At 36.7% G+C, this 24,701-nt stretch overlaps 1 protein-coding gene across 5 annotated transcripts in view; it reads right to left on the bottom strand.

The window, feature by feature from the left end:
- The window catches only part of PRKDC (protein kinase, DNA-activated, catalytic subunit), a 241,412-nt gene that overhangs the window by 215,442 nt on the left and 1,269 nt on the right, over window positions 1-24,701 (bottom strand). For all 5 annotated transcript variants that reach the window (XM_028118983.2, XM_028118984.2, XM_088022831.1 and 2 more), the window contains exons 2-21: window positions 24,046-24,122; window positions 23,852-23,944; window positions 22,241-22,315; window positions 21,339-21,447; window positions 20,480-20,592; window positions 20,269-20,368; window positions 13,900-13,955; window positions 13,788-13,818; window positions 13,136-13,293; window positions 9,957-10,103; window positions 8,063-8,227; window positions 7,438-7,606; window positions 7,057-7,106; window positions 6,303-6,428; window positions 4,852-5,004; window positions 2,822-2,937; window positions 2,329-2,488; window positions 1,520-1,606; window positions 957-1,076; window positions 395-554 (exon numbers count right to left, since the gene is read on the bottom strand). In XM_028118983.2, coding sequence (XP_027974784.1) covers window positions 395-554; window positions 957-1,076; window positions 1,520-1,606; window positions 2,329-2,488; window positions 2,822-2,937; window positions 4,852-5,004; window positions 6,303-6,428; window positions 7,057-7,106; window positions 7,438-7,606; window positions 8,063-8,227; window positions 9,957-10,103; window positions 13,136-13,293; window positions 13,788-13,818; window positions 13,900-13,955; window positions 20,269-20,368; window positions 20,480-20,592; window positions 21,339-21,447; window positions 22,241-22,315; window positions 23,852-23,944; window positions 24,046-24,122 — 2,265 coding nt within the window. The remainder of the gene's footprint in view (window positions 1-394; window positions 555-956; window positions 1,077-1,519; window positions 1,607-2,328; window positions 2,489-2,821; window positions 2,938-4,851; window positions 5,005-6,302; window positions 6,429-7,056; window positions 7,107-7,437; window positions 7,607-8,062; window positions 8,228-9,956; window positions 10,104-13,135; window positions 13,294-13,787; window positions 13,819-13,899; window positions 13,956-20,268; window positions 20,369-20,479; window positions 20,593-21,338; window positions 21,448-22,240; window positions 22,316-23,851; window positions 23,945-24,045; window positions 24,123-24,701) is intronic.

Genomic DNA, 24,701 nt, shown 5'->3' with positions numbered 1-24,701 from the left:
CAATTATATTTGGAAAACCAATAAAAATCAAAATGTAAAATTATTGAATTTTATAGTTTTAATTCCAATTTAACAATTTATTTATTTCAAGGCAGTGTATTAGGATTTATAAAGAGTTCAAGATATTAAAGATAGAGCTCTTGCCCTTGAAGATTTTATAAATCTTGGTAGGATATAAGTGAGTAAAATGAAAAACAGGTTTAATACCTCAATTATGTGTCCCAATGTTATTTCTTATGTCCCAACTATACTGACTAAATTGGGGAGATAAAAATATCAAACATATTTTGAATATGTTCAAATTTCAGAAATTATAAAAATACAAACAGTCCTATTAAAGTTATTACATTGCTATTTTATTTAAGATACACACCACAATTCTTCTAAACCTTACCTGATAAGGCTGAAGTTTTCAGATATCCATCAAGGCTGGGTAAAATGTCTTTATAATGGGGCTGAATTACATGTTTGCTGATGTAAACAGACCATTCTTCTAGGGCATTCAGGCCTACTTCCGCCAGTGGGGTATAGCTCAGGCCCAGTTTAAAAGCCATCTATATATTAATACAAACAAGGTAAACTGGAATGTAGGAAATTTAAAGAAAAAACACCAATTGGTTTTGGTTTCTAATGAATAAACCCTTCTATTGACAGATATTTCTGAAGGTAAGTAGGTGCATCCCATGTTGTTATTGGGAAAACAAACACCACCAGTCTATATAGTTGGTGTTATACTGCAGACTTTCAACACATAGGTTTAATCCTCACGTCCACCTGCAAGGGAAGCTCTGAGAGGCCAAGCCAAGTATCCCAAGTCCCAAAGCTAAGTGGCAGAACCAGGGGTGTCTGATGGGTAAGCACCTACTGTGACTGCAGTGGCAAGACCTTGATATTTCCATGTTTTCTAGAAAACATAACATTACGTGAAGAAAATGGATTTAAAATAATGCATCTACCTGCAATGCAGGAACGTAGGCTCTAATATCAAGTTCAATGATGTCATGTGGCAGGGACAGAATAAAGGTCAAAGAGGAGGCCAAAAGTTCATCTTTGTATTGCTTCATTTTAACTGAAACCTTAACAAGAAAGAAGAAGAGAAACACAGTGCTATGCACCTGACTAGAGCCTATAATTTGAAAATCAACTAAAAAATATTTACCTTATTCTCAAATACAAAAAGTGATCATGCAGCTTTTATATGACATGGCTTAATTACAAATTAAGCACGAATCTCGAGGAAAAGTTCACTTGTTGAAGTACCTAATTCTCATTATAATAGAGCTAAAGAATCCATTAGTTTCAAGTTGACATCATTCAAGGTGTATCATGAAAACTCAAGGGACTTTTGAAACACAATGATTTTCCTCTATTAGTGTTTCCTAATCCCTTAATCCCAATCTGGATTAAGCAAACCAATTTTTAAGTAATTAGATAATTTATGATCACTAAGATTTTTTATCAACATACTTTCCTTTTTAAATAGCCCATGGTAATACTGCAAAAATCATTTAAAAGTTACCTCTTTACCAAATTTTGCAAGCAAAGCAAAGCAAGAATACTTTTCTGGATCCTCAGGAGACTGTGTCTGACCCTTCAGACCAACTCCCTGTCGAATAAAGCAGTAAATTAGTAAAGTGAACAATAATCATGGATTTGTGTATCCTAATCTAGCACTTCTAAGGGGTGACTCCATTTTCACTTTGCCAAGGTCTTGTGCAGAGAGGAAAAAAAATTGGCTCTGATAACACTTCAGGCAGAGGACAGTGAGAAAGCCTAAGATGGAAAGTGAATGGCTGGTCAAAAGCCAGAGGCCTAGCTAGATCCATTCCCCCCTTCCCTGTCTTCCAACACATACATCTATGAACCAAGAGAACTGCTCACCCTGTAATTAACCAGTTGGACCACTCTTGATTGACTATAGAGTGTTAGGTATACTAATTCAGTTATTCTCAAATGTCGCTAGCCACCAGATGATCTGGGTGGTTTGTTAGCACGGACTGCTCAGCCTTGTCCCCAGAGTTTCTGATTAGGTAAGTCTGGAAAGGGCATAGATTTCCCAAGTAATGCTGATACTGGTCCTAGGACCACACTTTGAGAACCTCTGTTAATCTAACCTTATTAGCCAGTGCTTGTAAATCAGAACAGGAAATGCTATTAATTTTTTAACAGTGTCATTCAATTGCCACACTATCAGTTTTTAAAAGTATGGAAAATAAAATGAGATTTTAAAACTGCAATATACTATAATCTTTTATAATGCCTTTATACACACTCATACAACCTAAAAAACACAAGAATATTCAATGTCCCCACAAAAAAAAAGCTTACCTCAAAATATTTTATTTTCTTGGCATTTCTCACAGCAACAGAAAGCAATTTGTAGAAACCACTGATGAGAGGCAACCGTGTAGACTGCAAAATTAATTCATATGCAAATGAATGTACCCATCGCTCAAAAAATTCTACATGTTTCTCAGGAAGAATCTCTCTGTAAAAACAAATTAAAAAGCTTAATGTAGAATTTCTTACCATATGTTTTTATTCAGCTTCAAAATTATAAGGGACATAATCAAAAAGGTATACGATTCCATTATATGAACATTTTCATATTCCCTTTTTTCCCTACCTGAGCATCTTTTAAAGAGAAAAACAATGGTAATTCTAAGCTGGTATGTTTATAGATATATTTTAATGGTTCATATAAGCAATTTTAGAGTTTAAAACTCTACTTCATTTCATACATCTGTGTAAGTGGTTTTCCTATATTATAGCTAATAACTGGTGATTTCCACCCTTAAATAATTAGAATTTTTAAAAATACCTGCAAAATTCCACCAGGTTAAAGAAAGCTGAAAAATCTTTGGGTTTAGCAGGATGCAAGCTAGCAGCTGGATCTGAGGTCGGGATCACCCAAACACCAGTAACTTCCTTTTCATCCTTAAAAGTAGATGTACCCAAACAAACACTGTATCAAAGTGAGAAAGGTACAGATGGGTCCTCAAAATTACAACTAATACAATTTAATAAAACTGACAGAGCTTGCAGAAAACATTAAAGAAAAGGACACAGAGGAAGTTACAAAGTGAAGTGATTGGTGCAAACACAAAATATAAAGGGGGGACTCTAACTTTTTGAAGCAAAAAACCTCTTCACAGAGGTAGAATTTCAGAACACAAAAAGTGTCAGTAATGACTTGCAGGTTTCAAGCTGAGAACCAGAGGAATAATTGACCGTGTTAAGTAACAGTAACTTACTATGAATATACTGTGCTTGTGTTACGAAACTCAGGTGGAAATGTTAGACAAGCAGTTAGAAATACAGACCGGGGATCGCCTGGGTGGCTCAGTTGGTTAAGCGGCCGACTCTTGATTTCGGCTCAGGTCATGATCTAAAGGTCCTGGGACAAAGCCCTGTGTTGGGCTCTGTGCTCAGCAGGGAAGTCTGCTTGGAGATTCTCTCCCTCTGCCCCTCCCCCAATTTGCGTGCACAAGCACACTCTCTCAAATAAATAAATAAATCTTAAAAAAAAGAAAAGAAATGCAGACTGGAAGCTGTCAAAAAGGAGGGTAAAGCAGAGTATAGGCTTACTTGGGAAATGCTCACAGAGGTGACCACTGACCTCCTGAAGGTGAAGTAAAAAGGTCAGGAAACAGAAGAGAGCAGAAAACAAGAAGAGAAAGAAAGTGCAAGGGAAGCCACTGAAGACAACGAAAGTGACAAAGACATGTATCCTAAAAAGCACATTTGTTGGCTGACACAGTTCCAGGAAGCCCCTTCAGCAAGTTATTTTAGACATAAACAAAGCATAAAAAGTAATAGAACACACCCTGGTGTTCCCACCAACTATCATAAAAAATAGAATACAAATGCAATACAGTCAATGTGATAAATGGCCTTTTACTGCTTCCTTTATTTATCCTCTGCATATCCACCCCATTATCTCTTGTCTAACTTCACGGTACTGCAGTGGAAGTACACATGTACTAACATGCATCATCTAATCTAAGGGGAAAAAAAATCACTGGGCCAAAAAGCAAATTAGATGTTTTCTACTGGAACTCAAGCCCTTCAACACTAGTGTCATTACCATAGTGATTTACTAAAACTTGTCCTAAGAGCAGAGCAGCTTCTAGCTGGCAGCCTTAAACCATGACTTACCTTCTATCCAGGCCAGGAAATCTGGATACAGAAAAAAGGGAAGGTGTATTCTTCATTTTCTGCCTATTCCCTATATTCTACTATCTCAAGAATACATTTAATACTTTGCACCCAGACTTTGGAGTTTCCTTAGCTATAAACAATAGGAATCCCAGGTTTCCCTACCCTACTACAAAAAGTCACCTCTACACAAAGTAAGATTTCACTCTTTACTATTGCTAAGAAATGAGTAAAAAGCATAGTAAACAACTTTTTTTTTTAAAGATTTATTTATTTGAGAGAGCGAGAAGGAGAGAGAGAGAGTACATGAGAGGGGGGAGGGTTAGAGGGAGAAGCAGGCTCCTCGCTGAGCAGGGAGCCTGATGTGGGACTCGATCCTGGGACTGCAGGATCATGACCTGAGCCAAAGGCAATCGCCTAACCAACTGAGCCACCCAGGTGCCCCAGTAAACAACTTTTTTAAAATAAGTAGTTTCAAAATATTAAACATATAAATTACTTTTTGAACAAATATAGGAATAACATTTTCTACACACTGGGCTATTCAAATAGCAAAGTATTAATGACACACATGAATGCCGCAGAAATCAATTTCCTGCAACACTCTACAAATGTGCTATTCCCTGGATGCTTACATACAAAGAGAGCTGGTATAAAAATGATGGAAAATTATTATTGACAAAAACCTCTAACCTCGTGTCCCCCAACATTCTGTTTCTCTAGAGTAAGATCCAATTTCTCAATAATCTTCAAAACTGATTTGACAAATTCATCATATAGCAAACGATTCAGATTTTGAAAGGAGGAATTCATAAAGAGAAATGCTTCATCTGCTAAGAGAGACTCCTTTAAATAAAGAAAAATAATAAACTTCAAAATTTTATGCAAACAAGTATCAGTATAAGCATTACAATGCATATATGTATATGCATAATTAGGTATTATAGAAACTTCTGTGTAAACTATAGCAGATTTACCTAGAAGTTTTCAAGCTGAAAAATGTAGACACTTTCCTAAATTACTAGGACAATATCATTTCAGTCAGATATGACCTACCCAGGCATGTAACAGATACTTATTAAGTACACAGTGGCAAAGGAGAAGATTTAGGCCAATCCTTGTCAAAGCATTTATCTCACTTAGAGTGTGTATGTGTGTGTGCGTGCATGTGTGCAAAAACACATATGTACACTATACACACACATACATTATATACTTATGTTTGTGGAAATACACATGCTTATACGTTTATGCATATACACTTAAATATGCATGCATGCACATACATATACACATGTAAGCATACATCCATGTGAAAAAATGTATACCTATCCTTAAAATGGACTTAAAAGTATAATTTGTCATTTCTGTAAAAGTGAAAATATTCTACTATTCCAAAAACAGGCCAATTACTCTGCCTTTACTCAAATATTCTATGGAACTTGACCTCAAACTACAGGAATATCTAATGTCACATATAAGAAAGAAATATTAAGTAAATTACTAACACTGCTATACTATTTTATCTCAATATGAAAACAACTAAAAACTCTTCAGATTTTTCACAGGATAGAAATCATCTATGGACAAAAATTGTTTTTCCTAGGCTATAATGCTTTGTCAAAGTATGATAAAATGGTGGCGAGAACCAGGCTTAAAGCTGACATCAGAGAAAGATCTACCAGAAACATTAAGCAGGAGGCATTATTCTAATCATAAATAACATAAATAACTGTGTACCAATCTTCTTCACACCAAGTGAATCAGTGAGATTTATCTCTTTTTAATCTTCATCTTTAACAAATAAAAAGAGAATAGCTCTCCCATAGTGACAGTACTGTTATACTTTTGTTACCTAAGAGGCTGGATCTGTTAGGAAGAATAACTTAGCATCAAAAATACTACACTGGCTACTCATGGATGAAATGAGGACTGAGTTATGGCAATTATTAAGTTTACATGAGTTGTATGATTTTGTTCTTAACTTATACCATCTTAATTTTTTATTATCAAAGTACTTAAAAAAAAAAAAACAACAACAGAAAACTTAGTAAAATTTAACTCTGAAAGTCCTAAGGGTAAAACTATGGAGACTAATTAGAGGAACAAGGGTACTTTCATGACTTTAAAATAGTCATTTTTACCATCATCTGGTCACAACTCAGGAGACTTCTAAAAAGATCCAAATAGTCTTTATATGTGGGCACTTTCCATCTGCCAGTTCTAACTTCCCCTGATGCACGATAATCTTCAGATTCAGACTCAACATCCTGGGCAGGAAGACAACATGACAATATTTACTGGTGGATTCACAAAATAAGCAAGGCTGCCAGAACGTTCTGATTTTCAGAGTCTTCTAAGCTAAAATACCCACTAGTAGGAGACTGTAATTTGATTGAGGAAGACAGTATAGCATGAAAGGATAATAAGCAAGCTGAAAAAGAAATCATGATTTTTCTAACAGGGACTAAAATAGTGATGCAAGAACAAATATTTCAAAACAATACCTAAGGAATGTGTTATGAGTCATTTATCTCACTTTCCCACTCAGATCAATCTTCCACCTCATCCTATTTCCTGTAACTTCGAGTAACTAAGATACGCCTTCCATGACACACCTAAGCATTTTGTCTCAGAGTTTCAAGAGAGAAAACATTCCCTTCTTATAAAAATGTGCAAATAATAGTAAAGTTACATTTAAGGATATTCCATAACTTAGGAGAAGTCTATTCACCTGAAAAAATAGAGAGGCATTATGTCCTACACTTTTCCAAAATGTGAGGTATGACTAATAACTAAAAGGCCATTTGTGTATATTTACAGACTAAAAACCCCAGTATCACTTCTAACTTTCAGTGACAAAAGACTAAATACCAGAACTTTAGATTTGGAATTTACCTTTTGAATGATCACTGGCTTAGAACATATTCTGATTAAAGCCTGATGCACTGAAAAAATAAAATGAAAACAAAAATAAAGCAAACAACAAAAAGCAAACCATTATTTCACTGAATGTAACTATACCTCTCAATTTTTTCCTTTAAGTTTAATTTCTTCAGTTTAAAATTCAGATTCAATTATTATTCTTATTTAAAATAAGATTCAGAAGCAAAAGAAATAAAAAAAACATTCAAAAAAAGGATGGAAAAGGAGGTTTTGATCCACCAAAACATGAGTTTTCCAAGAGACATCAAAAGATATGAAAGGTATCTATATCAAACAACATGTTAAGTATTCGTCATTCATCATCATAAAAACAAGGGTGAGTTCCAAACTTACCCACGGTACTGATGCAATTCCAGAGAACTGGTCCTTTCCCCCCTAAGGCTAGGAAAACTTTCACTATGGCTTTACAACACACTGACTGCATTTTTGGACTATACTGTGGGAAACTGTCTATCTGTACCACCATGAGATGTTCCAGAACTGGAGTATACACTTCAGGAACCTATCAGAAATGGAGAGCAAACTAAAAGTTAGAGGAGGGAATAAATATATATAGGAATAATACAAATATCCAAAGTAATTACAACTCAAGTGGACACATATTAGATAAATGAAAAACCTGGCTTATAGCTAATCTACTAATAAGCTGAACACTTATTGTGACTGCCTAAAAAAATCAGAGTAAAGCTGTCTGAATGATAATTAAGGTGCAATTCTATCCCAAGAAGCAATCTTAATCTTTTAGAAAGATAAAACAAGTAAATAATTTTTCCTGCTTTGGATAACAAAAAGTCAACTTTCATGACAATAATTCTATTAACACAAAGTACTAAAAATGTCACCTTGTTCACAATGGTGCCTGTACTAAATGCATACAATTCATATGACTCCATGAAGTTATCTGACGAACTGAGATTAAATAGTTAAAATCGTGCTCAGTTTAATTAATTTCACTTACTGTATCAAGGTAAAGCAAGACACTTGCAATAGACTGGAGGAAACTTGGCATGTGGTAAATGTGGTCATCAACAGTGTCTATCTGGGTGAGGAAAAGCTGCTTGCAGCGCTGAATGAGCTCTACGTACATGAAGTCAACATCCTTTGCATTTATAACCTTGCAAGGCTTTCGGAAAGGTAAACAAAAGTCTTTATCAATCTTATCAATGTCAAAATAATGTTATTTAAGGTGTCATGTTAAGCCATGTGATAAGGTGAATATTAGCAAGCTTTTTAATGGAGATGAAAATTATAAAATACATCTCATAAAGATGCTTTTAAAAATAATCTGTAATTATATTCTAAATATGTATTTACACATCTACTGATGGTCACACTATTCTAGATATTGCTTAGATGGTAGCTATCAAAGACAAATGAGATGCAGTTTGTGCCCCGTGAGGTAGTCACCTAAAGGGGGAACTGAGACGTAAACTCAGAGCTGGAATAGCTACGATACCATTCTGCACACTACACCCAGAGCCATCTTTGTAACTCACAAATCTGATAATGCTACGACTCAGCTTCAGATTTTTCAAAGGCTTCTTTGGACCTCAGATCTAATCTAGCTTCCCTGAGGATCTGACTAATCTTTTTTTCGAGTCCTCTCCCTTTTTGTCTGTCTGGCTCCAGCTACACTGTGAATATATTCTATCTACAGTGAACAAGTTTAAGTTGGTTAGACCATAATGTATGAAGTTGAAAATTCCATGTTCTCATTTACCTCTAAGTCTTCTCACATACTGGTTCTTCTGCCCTATATATATTCAAAGGAGCCAACAGAGACAGATGAAGATTAAAAAGAGCAAGAGAAGGGAGGATCATTTGGAAGCAAAGGAGGAAATGACCAGAAATGGAATGAGTAGTGAGAGTAGAAAGCTGGGAAAAGGGGCTCTCCTTCCCTGAAAAAGGGAGTAGACACTGATGGGGAGATCTGTAGAAAGAGAGGTAGGAAGTGATTTTCTCTGTAAAGTAGAAGTCACAGAGATCCAGTAAGAGGGAAACAACTATAGTTATTATCAATAGTCTTTTTTTTTAATTTTTTTTTTTTTTTAAGAGAAGGTGGGGGAGAGGAAGAGAGAGAATCTTAGGCAGGTTCCACACCCAGCACAGAGCTTGACATGGGGCTCCATCTCACAACCCTGAGATCATGACCTAAGCAGAAATCGAGTCGGATGCTCAACTGACTGAGCCACCCAGGCACCCCATCAATATTCTTAAATATACTTCTGTCGTAAGAACCTCTCTTTAAGATTTTATCTATTTATTTGACAGAAAGATACACAATGAGAGAGGGAACACAAGCAGGGGGAGTGGGAGAGGGAGGAGAAGGCTTCCCGCGGAGCAGGGAGCCCGATGCAGGGCTCAATCCCAGGACCCTGGGATCCTGACCTGAGCCAAAGGGAGATGCTTAACGACTGAGCCACCCAGGCGCCCCAAGAACTGCTCTTTCTAAAACACTGAGTGACATCAACTATAATTTTACTTCATAAATAATGGGCAGCATAGCACAGTAGAAAAAACATGGTGTTTCAAGTCTTCAGACTTGAATTTTATGTCTTGGCTCTATAAATTATTAACTGTGTGTCCTTTGACAAGTTACTTAATTTCTCTAGGTCTCAGTTTCCTCATTTGAAAAGTGGAATAATACTCCTAACAGCCTGCAGGAGAGTTATGAAAACTTGAGATAATACGTATTCAGAATCCTAGTACATATTTGGCATTGAAAAAACCAAGTTAACAACAAAGCAAGTAACAATACTGTCACAAGTGTGAGATGCTATTCAAAAATGCAATAAATTATATTCCTTTAAATGCTCAAAAGGAAATAAAAAGAATAAATTAATGAGCCATACTCCTGCAAAAAGTCCGTATCCACGAATCGCAATGGATAAATCTTTGCTGTTTGAATCCATGTTCCTGATGATTCCATAGAATTCCTCCATAAAGTACTGTAGCTTACTCTTATGCATTTCTGCATCTTTCGCCACCATAAAAGAAATCTGCAATTGCATAATATTTACTTTTTAGAAATATTTAATAGCAAAACAATCTATTATAATGTAAAAAGGCTAGCATTGTTTAATTAGATATTATCAATGTGTTGTTATAATTCCACACAATCGCTTTTATTTTTTTCTTAAAGATTTTATTTATTTATTTGACAGACAGAGCAAGAGAGCACAAGCAGGAAGAGCAGAAGAAGGAGAGGGAGAAGCAGACTCCGCTCCAAGCAGGGAGCCTGATGCGGGGCTCAATCCCAGCACCCCGAGATCATGACCTGAGCCGAAGGCAGACGCTTAACCATCTGAGCAACCCAGGCGCCCCCACAATCGCTTTTACTGATAAAGAACTACCGCTTCAATTTGCTTAGGCTGCATCAAGTTTAGAAAAGACACTCTCTTTATTACATGTGATGCCTTTTTCCCAGAGAAAGGCACTGAAAGAGACAAGGCCAATGTAGGAAGACATGCACAAAAACCAGGTTTTGAATTTAAGCTCCCTGATGAAGCAGAAAGCGTAGTTAGAGCTCGTCTGTAACTCAAAGCGTGGTGTAGAGTTGTGCAGGCCCAGCGGCCAGCAAGTTCAGAATTAACAGACTCAGTGTCTCATTAGGGCAACACAAAACAGAGCTCAGGACTCACAATCATAAGAAAGACAAAGCATCTCATCTTTCAAAAAAAATAAGCTACAAACTGTAAAGCTTGCATTAGGTGAGGCAAGTGAAAAAAGTACTTTGAGAAGCAAGTAGATCTCCATCTACCATACTGCAACAGTAACCTAAATGCAAGAACTTATACAAATGTTCAAAAAATCATTCCTAATTTCAGCATAAAGACGGTAAGTATGGAAAGAATCTAGATAATTATTAAAGGCAGAAAAAAGGTATCCACCTTTCATTGTCAACCTACCAACACATACCCTAATCCTGAATGAAACCCCATTTATTTTAGAAGAATGGGGTATCATACATACTGCCCCAAAATTTCCTTCTTCACAAACATATCAGGAATATGTTCCTTAAGATGTTAGGAAACACCATCAACTTAATCACAGAATAGTTTTTCACTTTATAGAATATACTATAATGCTTACACATTTATAAACTGTTTCTAATTTATTGTGCTTTCAGCAAACATCCTTTTTATACATTATTATCCAATTAATCATGTAGCTCTCAATGCACTATCAGGAAAACACCCAACACAATGGAAAATCATAAAGTCACAGAAATTATGAATATTCCTTTATGTCAAGACACTGCTCTTCTTCCATCCCCATTCCTTTCCCTTGGGAAGAACAGGAAATGAAAGGAGGTAAAGGGAGAGAGAAAGGAGGAGAGAGTAAGGGACAGAGAAATGAAGGAGGAGTTCTAGAAGTAATGCCACTAAAATGGTGATTTTTTTTTTCCTTAATGGTAGGATTTCAGAAGATCTTAAGTTTTCTTTGTACCCTTCTATATCTTTTTGAATTCTATGCTGCTATCCTACAATGTTTATAAGAAATTTACATAGATCTATTGAAAAATTTCTTTCCCTCAGGAGCAATGTTTAAATTTACATACAATAGTCAAAATAATAATAGAAAAGAAAGAAGCTAGAGGACATCCACCACTTAATTTCAACACTTGACATAAAGCTAGAATAACTAAGACAGTGAGGTACTGATGTAAGGACAGACAGATGAATGGAACAAAATAGAGAGTCCACCAATAAACCCTATCAACTGATTTTTGACAAAGGTACCAAGGTAAGTCACTAGGGAAAGAAGAGTCTTCAACAAATGATGCTCACAGTTAAAAATGGGGGATCAACTTTCAATCCTTACTTTGTACCATACACAAAAACTAATTCAAAATGGACTATAGACCTAAATGTAAATGTTAAAGCTATGAACTATAAAAACTTTTTGAAGAAAACCAGGAGAAAATCTATACGACCATGAGATAGGCAAAAATTTCTTAGGACACAGAAAGGAAGAACAAGTTGGAAAACTAGTAAACTGGACTTAAACTTTAAAACATCTGCTCTTTCAAAGATGCTGCTAAGAAAACATCTGCTTTTTCAAAGATGCCACAGAAATTATTTGTAATATTTTTAGAAAAGGACTTATATCCAAATGATGTAGAGAACTGTCACAACTCATTTATAAAAAGACATACAACCTAATTTTAAAATAAGCCAAATATCTGAATGAATACCTCACAATATATAAGAAGGCTAGTAACTATAGGAAAAGATCATTATCAATAGTCACCATGGAAATTCAAATTATAACCACAGTAAGGTAACATCATACATCCATGAGAAGAGAAAAATCGAAAAGACCAACAATACCCTGTGTTGATCACAATGTGAGCTGACAGAAACTCCCATGCTTTGCTGGTGGGAATTAAACTAGTGGAAGCAGCTTGAAAAGAGTTCAGTTTTTTTTATAGTTTAATATATACCTACCATATGACCCAGCAATTCCACTTCTAGGTTTTTACTCAAGAGAAGTGAAAGCATATGTCCACAAAAACACTTCATCACAATGTTCTTAACTGTTTTATTTAAAATAGCCCCAAGCTGGAAACAACCCAAGTGCCTATAAACAGACTGTGTATATCCTCACAATGGGATACTGTCTGTGCCACAGTTCAGACAGGTCTTCATGGAAGAGCTTGTAAATTTAACTACCATTTATAACATTGCTCCAAACAAAACTTTTGGTGACTCTTAAAAGAGTTTTCCATCAGAGCCCCTGGCTCAGAGGATCCCCGACCCCCCAGCCTTTCTTCCTTCTACCTCCTCATTGCCATTTCTCATGTCCATTAGACTCCCCTGGTCTTGCCTCTGAGGCTGTGATCAGATCTGGTATCTTCCCACCCTTCTTTCAGTCCTGCTGCCACCCATGCAGCTGATCAATAACCAAGCTTTTTTAGATACTACAGAAGCTAATAGATCAACCTGTATTCATTTTTCAAATGTGCATGCACAAAACTGAAATTTAATTTTTTGCATGGAAAAAATATTTTTAAATAAAAGTTGAATACCTGTTTCAGAAAAGATTCCAGAGCTGAATGTGCCGCTTTTTTCAATTCTACATTTGTATGGCTACACCATTTTGACAGTACTTCGAATAAAGAAATGTAGTTGTCCAGAAGGCAGGTGCTAAACTGAGATGCATGTAGGGTAAATAAGCATAAGCCAGCTGCAATTGCAAAAACCATATATTTAAAATAGAATAACAAAAAGCAGAATAAAAAACTAAGAAAGCTTTAAGTATATGTCTATGTCAAAACTAAAACTGTTCATGAAGATCCACTATCACTATACTGTAATAACTTAGGGATTCTGATCAGAGTTCTAACACTGCCAACCTTCATTTGAATCAATGGGCCAGTGACCCCCAGAACAAATTTCAGAAGTAGGATCAGGGTTTATTTAGATAAAATCAGTATCAAACAATCTGGATCCCCTAAAAGATGTTCTAAAGTAATGTTTTTAAAATCATGTAATCTAAGCGTGACCATTTAACCAGAGTTTGCGTGCTAAAAACAAAGTCTCCAAGAGCCTCCAGTAACTGTATGTGGAACATCAGAGACATTATCATACAGACTCTCATTCACAGTTTAAGCAAAAGTTTACTCAAGACATTAATTTAAAAATATGAAATATTCCATCTTGTTAAATATACAATCTTACCTAAGGGTACCGCATATCTCTTCAGATCAATCTATTTAAAAAAAAAATTACCATCAATGTTTGACAATTGCAAGTCTCAGCTATAAAAGAATTAGAGTAATATTAATCCTACCTGAGGACGAATTGCCTTTAACGCAAAATCAAAAATCTCCCTTGAAGTCTGGGGATCTGAGAAAACAAAAAGAAGCCTCCATTACAAATCCCAACAGTATCATCTAACCTCAGAAACTGTTCACAACCAACAGCTTTATTTCATACAGCTCAAATTGAGGAATCACGGCTTCTATCATTCATTTCAGCTGAAGAGCTGCAAATTATGACTGCTGCAGTTATTACTACAGTAAAGTAAGAAAAAAATGTGTAAAAAGGACATGGGTTTCAATTCCACCTCATCACTTACAAGCTTTGTTAGGTAATCTCTCAGGGCCTCAGTTTTCTTATCTATAAAAAGGGACACTATATAGCTTTTTTGAGAGTTGTATGGAGGATTATATAAGACCAAGCATGTGATCATCATCCTTGTACTGCCAGGCTTTTATGCTAAAGCACACAGTACACCAAATTGCTATGGGAATTACAAATATGAAAAAAATATGATCTTTGACCTCAGTAAACTTATCACCTAAAGATAAAATGGCTATACAAGTATAACCCAAAACTCTTATCCTGACCTGACACCACAATTGTTTAACTGTCTCCTACCAGTATTCACTGCAGCTGTCCAGAAATCAAGCTTTACTCATCGCTAAGTCCTCTGCTCTTGTAACAGTGACTTGCAACAGCAGAGGCTCCAAAACTGTTTGCTTTGATCGAAAGGACTGATACATTTAAAAACAGAGCCCAACTGTCAAAGAAGATAGAGGGAAAAGGGGTCAGAGAGGGTTTAAGAGGAGAGAAACATCAGCATGTCTGTAGGATAATTCCATAAAAGAAATATTTAAAAAGCTCCTCATATCTAATATAAGGAGAGATTTCTTCTGGCTATTGAGTATTCAAGACAGGCTTTACAGATATGGCAGCACTTGAGCTGGGCCTAAAAGAATGGGAACTAATTCAAAAAAAGGTCATTCTAATACTAATAAAAAGTGACCATGTAGACAGAGGTGTACAGACTCAAGGACATGAGGTACTTGTAGGCACACAGTTGGTCTAGAATGGGGGGACTCAGGTGAACACAGGGAGGTGCAGGAATGCAAGGGCCTGAGCTCTCAGTAGTGGGAATGGTCATCACCTCCATGACCTTTCCCAGGCTCTGCCTTCCACTGTCCGCTCTCCTATGTCCACCTCTGCTTTCTAGTGGACCACTCCCTCAAGCATGCTCTTGTATTTACTTTTCTGTTGTGGTAAAATATATATAACAGAGTATTTACAGTGTTAACCCTGTGTAAGTGTAAAATTCAGTGGCATTAAATATTTACATTGTTGTGTACTCACCACCATTATCTATACCCAAAACATTTTCATCATCCCCTACAGAAAGGCTGTACCCATTAAACACTAACTCCCCTGCCCCCCAGCCCCTGGTACCCTTGATTCTACTTTCTGAACCTATAAATTTCCCTGTTCCTGCTACTTCATACAGTATTTATACCTTTGTGACTGGCTTACCTCACTTAGCATAATGTCCTCTAGTCCACACTTGTAGCATGGACAGTATTTCCCTCCTTTTTTTAAGACTGAATAATATTCTGTTGCGTTTACACTACATTTGTTCATCCACTCATCTGTTGATGGACACTTGGGTTACTTCTCCTTTTTAGCTATTATGGATAGTGTTGCTAGGAACATAAATGTACAAATCCCGGTATCTATTTCTTTTTTTTTTTTTTTAAAGATTTTATTTATTTATTTGAGAGAGAGAGAATGAGAGATAGAGAGCATGAGAGGGAAGAGGGTCAGAGGGAGAAGCAGACTCCCTGCAGAGCAGGGAGCCCGATGCGGGACTCGATCCCGGGACTCCAGGATCATGACCTGAGCTGAAGGCAGTCGCTTAACCAACTGAGCCACCCAGGCGCCCCACCGGTATCTATTTCTAAAAACCCTCTCTTACCACCTTGTCTCCCTTCAGCCATACATTTCTTTGGTCTCCTCTGTTAAGATTTCTCTAAAAGGCTTTCTGCAGATAGCCTCCACTTCCTCCCTTCCATTCCACCTTGTCTTTACCCTATTAACCCTTAACCTGATCTGTCCAGCTTGTCCTCTAACATTCAGCTGAACCTGCCTGGACCCACTCTGCAGCTCTGGTGGCTTTGCATTCAGACTCCATCCAGAGAAAGCATCTTACATCCTTGCCCCAGTCTCTCTGCACCCGCTCCCCAGCTAATCTTACACTCACAGTTTCACATATTACCTGTTTGCTGAAAACTTCCAAATTTGTATCTTAAAGTCTAATTTCTCCTGCAAGATCCAGTCTTACATATACAACCCTACTCTTAACATCTAAGCTGAGACACTCCATAGCCTCAATGGTTAAACATGTCCAAAACAAAAAGCCAGGTTTTGCCTGAAACCTGCCCCACCCAGGTTAAACACCACTGCACCTACTTCAGCTGCTCACGGCCACACTCAAGAGCAAAGTCTCTCAATCCTACACCAAAACAAATCTCACATCCAATAGCAGTCAAGTAGACCCCTGTAAAACATCAACTACCCTATACCTATTCATCAGAAAAAAAACATGGTTTCTCAATCCATTTGGAATAAAATTCCAACTCAAAATCCCCTCACATACTGACCCCACATCCTGTGCACTCCCTCCCCAACTCTCAGTGTGCCACTCTACTCCAGACATGCCAGTTTTCTTGAACCCTTCTGACCACTGTGCACTGGCCAGGCTTGAGGCCTGGTACTTGCTGGTCCCTTTGCCTGGCATGCTCTTCTGAGCTCTTTCCCAGCTGTCTCTTTGCCATCCTGCAGGCCTTAGCTTCTTGTTGCCTCCTCACAAAGAACCAGCAGGCCATATACATCCTCTACCCTCTCCATGCTCTGATATTCCTATTCACTGTACCCAAACTCTTCGCACAATTGAACCCTGAAATCTGTAATAGCTTGTTCATCTATTTAGTGTCTGTTTCCTCTACTAAACTGAGTTCATGATGGTAGGAACCTGGTGATTCTGATCACTGAATCCAACACCTAACTCATCATTCTTTAGATAGAAGGCACCCAAGGAACACGTACTGTATGAATGAAAATACTAGTATTAGTATTTAGTGCTTGATGTCACATGATCGTGGCATGACAGAAAAACTATAAATTATAGCCTCAGACCAAGGTTTAAATCCTAGTCTTATTGGTTATGTAATTTACTACTGCTGCTATAACAAACTATCACAAAGTGAGTGGCTTAAAAGATAGAAATTTGTTACTACACAGTTCTGGAGATGAGAAATCTGAAATGGGTCTCACTGAGGTAAAATCAGGGTGTCAGAAGGGCTGTATTTCTTTCTAGAGGCTTCAGGGTATTAGAATGAGGACATCATTGGGAGCCATTATAACTCTACTACCACATCAGTTGTGTGACTTTGGGCAAGCAACTTGTCTTAGTTCTAGTTTCCTAATTTAGAAAATTCCAGAGTTATTACTGGAATTTTCCCTGCAACTATTCTAGAATAGTCTTTAGCACACGGTAAATGAGCAATAAGTGCTGTTATTCTTCTTAAACTGTATGTGTTCACTGAATATCAATTAATACGCCAAGGAAATACAAAGACAAATCAGCAACATTACCTACCAGCAGGCACAAGTGACAGAAATAAACACATAACCTGATAAATTAAAAATATATCGTAGGAAGTGCTGTAACAGGAGAATACAGAAGTCAGAGGAAGTGACTCATCTCAGGGGAATCATAAAGGTTTCAAATGGGTGATCTGTGAGCCAGAACCTGATGAAATGGGAAGCTGGCAACAGAATATGTGACAGATGAGAGAGAAAATAAAGGAAGAGAAATCACATAGAGCTACTACAACATCCTTGGTAAGCAACAGAGGAGTGGGTAAAAATATTAGGTTGAAACATGAAATTGCTGTTTTTGTAGGTCAAAAATCATTGGATGTTGGGTTTCAACCTAATAAAAGCAAACACACAGCAGGTAGAAAAATTTGGCAATTACATGAACAGAAATGGTAAGGAAGAGTAAATAGAGAATTTTTTTGTCATTTAAAGAATCTTTTAGGGTTAAAAGTTTTCATTGCTTTTTAAAAAGAAATGAATTTCATAATGCATATAATGCCATCCTAGCTACATTATCCTCTAAAACTTTAATTTTGAGATATTACAAGGAAACATTAGAACTACAAATAAAAGCATATTAAGCAAACTTTAAAATTCATAGGCAAGAATCTATATCCTAAAAATTACAAAATACTGATGGAAGAAATCAAAGAAGACCTAAATAAATGGAGAGATAAATTGTGTTCATGGATTGGAAAATTCAGCATAGCAAAGATGTCAGTTCTCACCAGATTAATACACAGGTTTAATGCAATGACTATCAAAATCCAAGCAAGGTGTTTTGTAGACACAAACTTATTCTAGAATATACATAGAAAAGCACAGCACTTAAATGATTTCAGGGACACCTGGGTGGCTCAGTCAGTAAAGTCTCTCCCTTTGGCTCAGGTCATGATCCCAGGGTCCTGGGATCGAGCCCCCATCAGGTTCCCTACTCAGCAGGGAGTCTGCTTCTCCCTCTGCTCCTCCCCCGCACCCCCCCCCGGTTGTGCTCCCTTTCTCTTGCTCTCTCTCTCAAATAAATAAAATCTTTTTTAAAAATAAGTAAATAGGGGCACCTGGGTGGCTCAGTTGGTTAAGTGTCTGCTCAGGTCAAGCCTTCAGCTCAGGTCATGATTCCAGGGTCCTGGGATTGAGCCCTGCATCAGGCTTCCTGCTCAGTGGGAAGTCTGCTTCTCCCTCTCTCTCTCCCTCTGCCCCTCCCCACTGCTCATTCTCTGTCTCTCAAATAAATAAAATCTTTAAAAAAAAAGTTTACTAAAAAAATAAAAAAATAAATAAATGATTTCAAAAGCAGTTCTTTTGGGGACACCTGAGTGGTTCAGTCAGTTAAGTGTCTGCCTTCGGCTCAGGTCATGATCCCAGGGTCCTGGGACAGAGTCCCACATTGGGCTCCTTGCTCAGCAAGGAGCCTGTTTCTCCCTCTCTTGCCGCTCCCCCTGCTTGTGCACTCTCTCTCTCTGCCAAACATATAATAAAACCTTAAAAAAAAAAAAAAAGCAGTTCTTTTGAAAAAGAAAAATAAAATGGGAGGACTTTACTCGACATTAAGGTTTACTGTATAGTTATAGTCAAAAAGACGGTGTGGTGTTGGCAGAGAGATAAATACGTAGACCAATGGAACAGAATAGAGAACTTAGAACTGCACACACATATGCACCCAAGTAACTTTTTACAAAGGCACATAAACAATTCAACAGTGATTTGGCAATGATTTCATGGACATGACAAAAGCACAGGCCACAAAAGAAAAAAGATAACTAGACTTCATCAAAATAAAAAATTGTTACACATCAGAGAACAAAAAGGCAACCCATAAAATGGGAGAAAACACTTGCAAATCATGTATTGGGTAAGGAATTGATATCTGAATACCTAAAGAACTCCTACAATTCAACAATAAAAAGTCAAATGATCCCATAAAAAAGTTGGGCAGAGAACTTAAATTACATTTCTCCAAAGAAAATATGTAAATAGCCAATAAGCACATGAAAAGTCACTCAACATCACTAGTCATAAAGGAAATGCAAATGAAAACCACAATGATATGCCACTTCACACACATTATAATGGTTATTATCAAAACCCAGAAAATATCAAGTATTGGCAAGGATATGAAGTAACTGAAATCCTCATGCATTGCTGGTGGGAATATAAAATAGTTGTAGCTGCTTTGGAAAACAATATGGCAAGAAATTAAACACAGAATTACCATATAAACAGCAATTTCACTTCTGGGTATATCCCTCAAAAAATGAAAGCAGGGACTCCAACAGATATTTGCACTTTCTAGCAGCATATTCACAAGTCAAAAAGTAGTGGTTTGGGGTGGAGGGAGGCCGGTGGTGTGGAAGAAAGGTGGCTGTGGCTATTACAGGATAGCAGGAGTGCTTATGGTGACGGTCTGTTTAGTACCTTGACTATAGTGATGCATACACAAATTTGTACATGATAAAACTGCAGAGAATGAAATACACATATGCAAAGGTATGCACATTAAACTAGTGAAATGTGGATAAGGTTGGCAGATTTATCAATGTCAATATCCTGGTTATGCTACTGTACTAGTTATAAAAGAGGTCATCACTAGTAGTAGAAAGTGAGTAAATGAAACCTCTCTGTATTATTTCTCACAACTGTGTGTGAATCCACAATTGGTTTAAAAGTTCAAAAAAATAAACAGGCAATTCATTTTAGAATTATAGTTTTTGAACCAAGAAGAAAATCAAATGAAGTCAAACAATACCTTCTTCCATGGATTTGGTGAAGTTACACATGAGTGAAGACAATCCCTTCAGACACCCTGCCAGAACAGGCAGTTTGGGCTCTCTTACAGCTGATGTCATCTTAAAAAAAAAAAAAAAAAAAAAAAAAAAAAGAGTTTTAAAGAAGGTATCGTTAAAAGAGAAAAACACAATCAAATCTTTGGAAGCAGAATAGCATAAAGTTTGCCATACCTGGATCTTAAGTTCACCCAGAAAAGCCCGGAAGAGTTTTTCTGAATTATTTATCATCTCACTAGGATGAACTTCACCTAATACTCCTAGAAGCTCATATATTTTTTCTAAAACTGAAAAATAAATTTAAGATAAGTGAAGGCCAAAAATTTAAATAAACAAAAATGTATCAATAACAAAATGTTTAGTCCAAAGTAATTTCATAATAAGACACAGAAAATATCTAGTTTTATGTACCAGAATCTTTCCTGATAAATTTTATGCCAATCTACTATTATAAACTAAGTAACATTTGACATGTTTTGTGAGTTTTTTTTGTGTGTGTGTGAGCTTTCTATTTAAAGAAATCATTTCATGGGGCACCTGGCTGGCTCAGTCAGTAGAGCACGCAACTCTTAATCTCAGGGTTGTGGGTTCACATTGGGTGTGGAGCCTACTTAAAATAAATCATTTCATAAAGATTAAACTTTCAGAAGAAGTCTTCACATGTTTTTGTTTATTTCTATTTGGGTTTGTTTTCAGCAAAAAGGATTCATCTATAAAACATATAAATGCTTTAATAGAGAAAAACCCAAGTTTTACACTAATTTTTTAACATCAGTTTGTTAAAATATTTAAAAATAACGTTTGGGGGTGCCTGGGTGGCTCAGTCATTAAGCGTCTGCCTTCGGCTCAGGTCACAGTCCCAGGGTACTGGGATCGAGCCCTGCATCGGGCTCTCTACTCAGCAGGAAGCCTGCTTCTCCTCCCACTCCCCCTGCTTGTGTTCCCTCTCCTGCTGTGTGTCTCTGTCAAATAAATAAAATATTAAAATAAAATAAAATAATAAAAATAAAAAGAACATTTGAATGCATCTCACCTGTATCCTGTATTTTTGTTTTCGATGCAAGTTCTCCATAGAATTTGCTAAATAACTCTCCAATTCTAAATTCATCCATGAGTCTAGAACTTCTTAAAGTCCGAAGTAACTAAAATAATACAAACTAGCATTATCTAAACAGGAAAATAATGACAAGCCTTCCTCTTCTGCACTGTTTCTACACAAAGCTCCAGAATCACGTGTCTCTAAGGGATTTCCCTGGCCTCTCGGCACTCCTATCTAGCCTGATTATTTGGTATATGTGCTGCCGAAGCGAGCACTCTAGCCTGATTATTTGGGAGGCAGAGGCTGAGGTGGGTGGTAGAACACAGGGGTTACAAAGGGGAAGAGGGTATAAACTTAAGTTTACCTTCCCAAGAAACCAATAATATGACTAGAGCCATTCTCTCGGAGGCACTTGAGGGCTAACAAGACCCAAAGGAATTCTAAAATAGAGATGCAATAAAAGAGATGCATCTGAGAGAGAAACAGGTGACAGTGAGTCCCCAAGAAGCACTTAAATACAATATAGAGACCCATTTTCATGGTATCATTTAGGAAAGAACTCAAAGCTACAATGATGCGAACTCTGGCAACTCTTAGTAGCCTTAGGTTTTAAGAGTCAGGGTGTTGAGAGTAAACAGGAGCAGTACATTCCTTACTTATTTTTCCTCTTAATTCCCCTCACAACCCAAAATCCTTCCTCTGCTACTCTGAAGGGACTGAGACCAAAAGGTCACAGTATTAACAGGTGATGGTCAGAAAATCTTGTCCATACATCAACGTGACCAAAGCCTAGCCTCCAACATCTCTCACTCAAAACATAACTTAAAATTCTAATTTTCTGCTTTTTAAGTTGTATGTTTAATATGAAATACATGTACTTAGAATAATAAAATTACCTTAATAAGAAGATCTAGGGCTGGGATTTTACATTTAGCAGCTTTATCCTTTGTGTAAACACTGGTACAAGTATTCTAGGTTTTAAAAGGAGACATACCAAAATCATCAATAAGATCTCAGTTCTTCACAACAGCTAAAAGTACATCTCTGAGGGGAGCAATAGTCACAAAAACACAAACTAAATGGACACGTGAGCAGGATTAAAAAAAAAAAAGCTATGCTTCCATGCATACCTCCCATAGCACTTGCTGCCATATATCAAGAAAACAAGCATCAAAAATTTTAAAAAAGTAACTAAAGTAATTCAGAGAAGAATGGTTGGGAACAGAACAGCTCAGTCTAAAAAAACAGGCACTCTGGAAGGAGGTCACTTGGCTCCATGTTTTGGGTGAAGTTTCTTAACTTCTAAGTTTCATTTGTAAGCTAAGGAGATTAAAAATACCTACCTCAAAGAGTTTTGGTAAAAATAAGTAAGACAAACTGTACCATGAAAGAACTTTGTAAACTATGGAGCACTCTACAGATGTTAGTTACTCCTACTGTTGAAGCAATTTTTTTAAAATACAGTTGACTCTTGAACAGCACAGGCTTGAACTGTGCAGGTCCACTTGGATACCCAGATTTTTTTTGATAAATACAGTACAGTACTGTAAATGTATTTTCTCCTATGATTTCCTGAATATTTTTTCTCTAACTTACTCAACTATAAAAATACAATCTGTAATACACATAACATACAAAATATGTGCTAATCAACTATTTATGCTTATCAGTAAAGCTTCCAGTCAACAGTAGGCTACTGGTAGTTAACTTTTTGGGGAGTCAAAAGTCAAATACATGGATTTTCAACTGCATGCAGGGGGTCAATGTCTCTAATCCCCTGTTGTTCAAGGGTCAACTGTGTTAGGATTCCAAACCCAAAAGGCTAGAAATCAAAAGAAAATAAAAAACCTATTAAAAAAAAGATTGATGATTATTATGTCATATATTAGGGTTAATTATAATTAATAAAATAACTTCTTATAAATTACCCCAGATTGAATATATACTTCTTCATCAAATCTTAGCATCCAAGAACTAGAAACAATTCGGGACCAATAAAAACAACTTAACTTTTGGCACTTGTTCAAAGTATAAACAAGCCTGAAAAAGAACAACTTTATGATTACTAGTTCCACAGTAAATTATGAGGACACCTGGGGAGGGCAGGTGGAAAGAGAACAGGAGGTACAAGAAAGGCAAACTTCAAACTGCTGCCAAAGGCACACATGAAGGACATGAAATAAGAATCTTACCCAGCAGAAGAATTCTTTAAAATTTTTAGAGTTTTGAAATCTCCTCACAATTCAAAAAACCAAATTTATTATGACTTTTTATAAAATACATTATTTATCCTATGTGCAAAAAGTTATCAAAGTAGTTTCTGACAAGGGCCTTACCTTACTAAATCTATAAAAAGAACAGCCCACTTCATTTCTAGCCCACAATCAGGCACAAATAAGTAAACTCCTTGATGAGAAAGGCAGGAATAAAATATAAACCCAAATTTAACTCACAGCATAAGTTAAAATAGATGTTGGTATATAATGAGATATGTTTTTTCTCCTTACCTTAATTTCAAGAGAATAAGGTGTGATCTTCTGGCCAATTTTTTCTAAGAAAATACATAAAAATTTTAAGACTTCTTCTCTACAATCACGAAACTATAATGAAAGAAATAAACATTGTAGTAAACACGGGCAAGAAAGAGTCACTCCAACATAAAGGAATGTACAAGAAAAGGAAAATGAAATCTTCAACTTACTTCATCAATGCTAAGTGACTTCCGAACAAATACAAGCAAACCAAAATCTTTGGAAAAAACTAAAGAAGTCTGTAACGCTGGATTAAAAAAAAAAAAAAAAAAAGGTAAGAGAGCTGCCAAGAAGCACTCCATAAACCCACCCTAAATGGGCTGCATGTTTCTCAATTCAGCCTTATAAGCAAGTAAACACTAACTTAAGGCTGCTGTATTTAAACAAGGAAAACAGGAGACTCTAGGTGATTTTCCACTGGGATGACACAGGCAGAATAACGGACCCTAAGATACCTGAGCCCTAATCCCAATATCACACGTGTGAATACACTAACTTCACATGGAAAAAGGAAATTAAGGCTGCAAATGGAATTAAGGTTATTAATCAGTTGACTTAAAAAAGGGGGGGAGAATTATCCTGGATTATCCATGGGCCCTTAAATTGTCCATGGGCCCCTCAATCACATGAGCCCTTACTAGTGGAGAAGAGAGGAAGAAAAATGGAAAGAGAACAGGAGAGAAGAGAGATTTCAAGCACAGGAGTTACTAGACCCATGCTGGCTTTGAAGATGGAGGCCATGAATCAAGAAATGTGGGTGGCTTCTACAAGCAGGGAACATCAGGAAGGAAAAAGGAACTTTAGTCCTATAATTGCAAAGAATTCT

This window comes from Eumetopias jubatus, unplaced genomic scaffold (genome assembly GCF_037043125.1).
Source record: "Eumetopias jubatus isolate StellerSeaLion01/CBP00866 unplaced genomic scaffold, mEumJub1_p1.0 scaffold_4, whole genome shotgun sequence".
In the NCBI taxonomy this organism is placed as follows: Eukaryota; Metazoa; Chordata; class Mammalia; order Carnivora; family Otariidae; genus Eumetopias; species Eumetopias jubatus.
Note: the sequence above shows the minus strand (reverse complement) of the source record. Positions and strands in the feature narration are given on the sequence as shown.